At 35.4% G+C, this 6685-nt stretch overlaps 1 protein-coding gene across 1 annotated transcript; it reads right to left on the minus strand.

Moving 5' to 3' along the window:
* Positions 1-344: 344 nt before the first annotated feature.
* LOC308623966 (beta-defensin 110-like) lies at positions 345-5677 on the minus strand (the record flags this gene model as incomplete). The annotated part of the gene is made up of 2 exons (XM_081246807.1): positions 345-493; positions 5623-5677. 2 exons carry the CDS (start codon positions 5675-5677, stop codon positions 345-347), a joined length of 204 nt encoding a protein of 67 aa, XP_081102933.1.
* Between the last annotated feature and the right edge of the window lie 1008 nt (positions 5678-6685).

Consider the following 6685-nt stretch of genomic DNA (forward strand, 5'->3'; position numbering starts at 1 on the left):
TAAGATGGGTCAATACCTCTGATCTATGGTTTCTCCCAACATTGCTGATGTCAACTAGCACAGGGCCCACAGAAATGTGAACAGTTCTTGAAGAACTTCCATAAAATAAAGCGTGCTTATTTCTGGTACCTAGAGATCAAGAGAAAATGCAATGTAAAGGCACCAGATAACGTGTGTGACATAGAACCACTTCCGCATGGTTCACTCTTAAATTTTATTTAATTCTTTATATATGACTGTGATACGCAGGCCTGGAAGGATGTGCTGAAGGATGTGAAGGGAGACTTAGTAACACTGGTCTTTTCTTCTCGGAGCATGTGTCTCTTTTCTTTCTTCTGTCATCTTTACTTCTGCAAGCAGCAATGAGTTCCAGGTCTTATGCAGTAAGCAATCCTAACTTCAGTGTTATGGCACTCAGGTTGACATTGTCCATTACCCCTTCTGCACTCTCTCCTCAAATCCAAGCTACCATAGTGAGGATATCTTTTTCTGGCTGTAAGAAGGAACCAGTGACTGAAATTAGCAATATAGCTATGACACACTCATATTTTAAAAGGAGAAAATCCGATAAGCAAAAGCGTATAGAGTAAGGCAAAAGGAAAAGCCCCCTTCTAATTTATGACTGTGAAGCTCTTACTGAGGAAGTTTAAGTGACTGTTCTGTCCTTTGTTGATGCAAGGTAAATCCTGGAAATTAGAGAGTGTCTTGGACTTCATTTAGGTGTGCCAGCTTGCTTTTTTACAGATGACTGGATAGCAACAGAAGGATAGTTCCAAGTCAACAATAAAAGTCCACATAATTTATCTCCTGCTCTCACACACATTATTTAGGCTGAATGTTGTGCTTTATGAGTTCTCCTTCAAGAGATTTCTACTGCAGCTTGATTTTACTTTTCTTTAATGTCAGGAGTGGCAGTGTTAGACCATTTGTCTGAATTCCTACAACTCCATTGTATATCTTGAGATTTACTTCCCCACAAAGAAATGAACTTAGAGATATATTTGATGTCACCATTGATTTTTTTTTTAAAAAAGAGAATGACTAGAAGATGGGTCCATTTTTGCCCATTACATGATTTCTGGAATTACCAGTGCTCCAAGTTCTGTGTTTTATCTTGTAGTTTGGATGTTGACTGTCACTAGAAGCTGATTATTTAGGACATTGGGGGATACTCGGGGAATTGGGAGATATTGGACTATAAGATCCATTCTTGCACTGTTGGTGGGAATGTAAATTGATACAGCCACTATGGAGAACAGTATGGAGGTTCCTTCAAAAACTAAAAATAGAACTACCATGTGACCCAGCAATCCCACTACTGGGCATATACCCTGAGAAAACCATAATTCAAAAGGCACATGCACCCCAATGTTCATTGCAGCACTATTTACAATAGCCAGGTCATGGAAGCTGCCTAAATGTCCATCGACAGAGGAATGGATAAAGAAGATGTGGTACATATATACAATGGAATATTACTCAGCCATAAAAAGGAATGAAATTGGGTCATTTGTAGAGACGTGGATGGACCTAGAGACTGTCATAAAGAGTGAAGTCAGAAAGAGAAAAACAAGTATCGTATATCAACGCATATGTGTGGAATCTGAAAAAATTGGTATAGATGATCTTATTTACAAAGCAGAAATAGAGATAACAGTTGTAGAGAACAAACGTATGGATACCAAGGGGGAAGGGGGGTGGTGGGATGAATTGAGAGACTGAGATTGACATATCTACACTATTGATACTATGTATAAAATAGATAACTAATGAGAACCTACTGTATAGCACAGGGAACTCTACTCAGTGCTCTATGGTGACCTAAATGGGAAGGAAATCCAAAAAAGAGGGGATATACGTATACGTATAGCTGATTCACTTTGCTGTACAGTATAAACTAACACAACATTGTAAAGCAACTATACTCCAATAAAATTTTTTTAAAAAATGAAAATAAAAGATCCATTCTAAACCAATCTATTTTAATTTCATATTTCACCTTATGCACTGATGTATGTACTTTGAGAAGCCTTTAATTTTGAAGTCTTTTAAAACATAAACATCACTTTTGATAAGTATTCACCTTACAATATGACGAGAATAAGGAGAACTGGTGTAGGAGAATTCTAAGTTTTGTGGATAGCTGGCCAAAGGTCAGACTCAAATAGTTTTTATATATTCATGGTATGAAAGCAAATAAATCTTGCCACTAGTTTCTGCCATTAAGGTTTGGTATCCAGTAGTTCCTTTAAAGGCCAGGCCTTTCTGCCTAGATATTCTGTCTACATTTCCACCAGTTGGTGGTGAGTAGTGATACTTATTAGTGGATCCCTAGACTCGGAACTACTTTATCCATATTGTTGGTATAAATAGCTAGCGTAAAACCTAGCTCTTCTATGAAAATTAGCTGTTTTCTCACTATAAGTGAAGCAAGGCAGAATATGACACAATTTACAGCCAAAATAATAGTTACTCAGCACAGTTTAAATGCTAACTTCTTAATATCATTATTTATTCTAGTTTCTGGGGAGTTACTATGATCAAGCCCATAAATGATTTGCCAGTGATAGAAACTTGAATTATACTCATTTTGACAAGAATTCTGTCACATTCAACACTATTGTCCAATATTTCACCCTAAACTGACCTCACCCCTTTCTTATTCCTTGTCTTATTTCACTTTTCTAAAAGTGAAATTATTGTCTTCTTTTTCCTCATTCTGACCTCTCAATATGAGTATTCCTGAAGCTTGTGTCTTTGGATCACTAATACTCATCTTGCTAGCATCCATCCACTCATTCAACTGTTAAGTCCACTTCTTGTCAAACTCTGACAGTCCCAAGGGCAGGGTTTCTCATCCTAAGTGCTATGGACTTTTTGGACAGTTCTTTGCTGTGAGATGCAATCCTATTCAGTGAAGGGTATTTAGCAGCATCCCTTGCCTGTACCCATTAGATGCCAGTAGTACCAGTTGTGACAACCTAAAAGGTCTCCAGACACTGCCTGATGTCTCCATGGGGGCAAAGTTGCCCCTCACTGAAAACCACTCTTCTAGCGATGCTGTGATAAGCCAAACATATATTTTCTCTGTCCTCAGATACACTGCTCAAATACTGTCTTCTCTCTGAAATCTCTGTTGATCATTTTCAAGAAAGTCATCTCTCCATTGCTCTCACAAAGCACTTCATAGCATCATTCATACGGCATCTATGACATTTTCACATGTTAAGGAATTTATTTAAACAATACATAAAACTCTGCTTAATATATAAGCTAAAAATGGGCATGGCATCTCTTAAAATATCTCTTCAACCCGTAATTTGTTTTTGATTTCACTGATTTGCTATTTTATTCTGTAGAAGAGCGGTCCCCAACCTTTTTGGCACCAGGGACCGGTTTCGTGGAAGACAATTTTTCCACGGACCGGGGGGGTGAGGTGGGGAGAGATGGGGGTGGGGGGATAGTTCAGTGGTAATGTGAGCGATGGGAAGCAATGGGGAGCAGCAGATGAACCTTCGATCGCTCACCCACTGCTCACCTCCTGCTGTGTGGTGTTCTGTGGCCTGGGGGTTGGGAACCCCTGTGGTAGACTATCATTAACCTTCTTGGAAATGGGAAAAAATCATGATTACCCTTTCAGTACAAAACTATACCATCCTACATCCAAAGTACATGGCAGACTTGAAAAGTGATGGTTAGCAATAACAGAGTTTTGAATTTGACAGAACAAAACAATAGGTGTGAGTGAAACAATGCTTCATTTCTAGACATTTGGTACCTTTACAACTTCTAGAAAATGAAGAAGAAAGTAAATGACTTCAGTGGAAATTTTCATGCATAGAAAATGTAAGGACTTTTGTCTAAACACTTTTTCATCTGTAACTGTCTGAGTGGAAAATGAGTTTTTGTACCTCAATTTTGAATAAGAACTTTTACCATCTGAAGGTGAGATACAAAAAACAACTGAGGAACTCTAAGAGTCATATATGAGATTCAATTTTATCCAGTTTAGTTCAACCACCATATGTTGGTGAACTACAAGATGAAAGACAACATTCTTTTTGCTCAAAGTGTCTATATTTCACTACACCTTTTCTAATTTTGTGAGGAAAATATGTATGTTGAATATTTCTTTACTATTACATATATATTTCTATCACTAATGGTAGGAATTCTCTAAAAGTTTGGTACATGTGTGATTAACAAGAACAATGGCCTCACTTTGAAAATATAAGAAAAAATATACAAAAAGTTAATAACTGATGTTGTAATCTATGTCACTGTATTCCCCCAAGTAGCTCATAATTTCTAATTCTACAGAACACATCATTTTAAAATTTGTTGATAAATGTGTGAATAACATTAATAAGGGCACTTGATGTAGGTGTTATAAGGAAAAAATAAGCTAATAAAACATAAAAACCCTTGGCATAGTGATCTATTAATTTTAGCTATTGTTAAAATTAAAAGAAATTTAAAAAGATTTATCATAATGTTAAAAGCAATATGAATCTGTGTAGAATTTCCTTTTGGCCCTTTCTAGGTCTGGAAAAAAAATACAGAGAGCCTTTTCTAACAATTTTTGAATGGAGGTAGAGGAAGTTATTTTCTTAGTTAAATTAACAATTAACTGTATTACTTTGTTACTTCATTGATGTTTGGCGCCTATATAGAAGTTTCTCCATTTGCAACCTTTTAATGATAATTTATCAGTTTATTATGTGAAAATTTTTAGGTTGTCATGATAGACTTTATAATATTCACAGTGAAAGAATAAGCTAATTCATTCTCCTAGGCCTCTCTTTGATTTTCATTTGTCCTAAAAATGTCAGCCAGGTGCTACAAAGGAGTATTTTCCTAGAGTTAGTGAACTGAACCTAATTTCAGTGCCAATATTATAAATTGGGCAGATTTGAGCTCAGCCTTTCACTTTAAACTAAACTCTTTAAGGAGAAGGGAGTAAACTCAATGAGTTCTCCATCTCCAAAACTTGTTATTTTATATGTGATCTTAAGAAAGGCCAACAAGGGACATGATTTACCTATAGTACCAAGGACAGAATATTAAGAAAGTCTTCCTAGACTGGAAGTAGTGTACTGGCATAGGTTAAAAAGAAGGAAAAGGTAAATAGGTCTCTCTCTTATACTGAACCATCTACCACTTACCAGTTGGTTATGCTTAAAGAATACTTTTTTCCATCAAGAATCAATTCTAACTAATTGTTACCAGATGAAGGTGATGAGACTAATGAATTGATCTTTCAGGTGTTTTACACTTTTTATTTTGAAATCATTTTAGATTTATGGAAGAGTTGCAAAGATAATAGAGACCAACTTCCCCTTATGGTAGCATCTCATTTACCTATGGTACATTTGTCAAAAATAAAAAATTAATATTGCTATAATACCGTTAACTAAACTACAGACTTTATTCACATTTCACCAGTTTTCCCACTATTGTCTTTTTTTATTTTTCTGTTCCAGGGTTCAATCCAGAGTAGCACGTTGCATTTAACATAAAAACCTTTTGATCTCTATGTTATTACCATACTTTTAACAAGGAAAAACTGATGTCTCCTCAAATTCATTAGCACAAGTATGCCCATTAACATTTCCATGTTACCTGGTAAAATTGTGACCCAAAAGAGTAGAATAAAGAAAAAGAGATGAATCTTCATGGTAGAGAGTTTCCTGGGGGGAAAAAGTGCCAACAGATCTTCTTTTTTAAGTCAGGTGTTTTCAAATAAGGAAACAGAGAAACCTTTTATTTATAGATTCTTCTGGGAAGTGGTTTTAACTACTGAGGCTTATCAATAGCAAGAACATTTGTATGCTTGGTTGAATAGTGCTATGTTCAAAGAACAGGGTCACAAAAATTATTATTAAATTTTTTTCATAAAAGTAAAACCTACTTGTGTTACCTTAAATAGACTCTCATGAAAATACAATCTTTAGGGAACTTCAAAGGGATATGTGTTTAGATTGCTAAAACATCAGGATGAAAATGTTACAGTAATACAAATCCTCTATTATATGTTACATATAATGCTAAATATTCTAATGCTCTTAGAATAAGGATAATAGAGAACAATGATTATCTTTAAATTATTGGCAGTATTAAATTATTGGATGTCTGAATCATAGGATTTTACAGCTATAATTTTCCATTGATATCTTTTCTGTTTACAGGCGAAATCAATGAGAACTAGGGGTGGGGGGTTGAATGATTTATTTCAATTCAAATAATGTGTAATTAAATTAACATGATCATTCTGGAGTCACTAATGAGTATGGGAAATTACACAGTAGGTTTTAAGTATGACATGAATTTCTTATAATAAATCATCTGACTTCACAATTCTAGGTTCAATAATTTTAATTCTGTTTATGGAACTGGAGGTGATTTCTGATCCAGTTTGCATACTGCCCAATACTGTTATTTCAGATATGTGAGGAAGAGCTGGAACTATTACACAGCACCCAGAATAATTAATTGATTATCTCCTACCACAGAGTCAAGACAGTTTCTAGGATAATCGTTCTTAAACTTTAGCTACATCACAATTCCACAGAGGGCTTATTAAAAACAGATTGCAAGACCCCACCTCAGCATTCCTGATTTAGTAGGTCTAGAATGGAGCCTGACAAATGCATTTCTAACAAGATCCTGGTATGCTAATACTGCT

Source organism: Mesoplodon bidens (assembly GCF_964165515.1).
Source record: "Mesoplodon bidens genome assembly, chromosome: 10".
Taxonomy (NCBI): Eukaryota; Metazoa; Chordata; class Mammalia; order Artiodactyla; family Ziphiidae; genus Mesoplodon; species Mesoplodon bidens.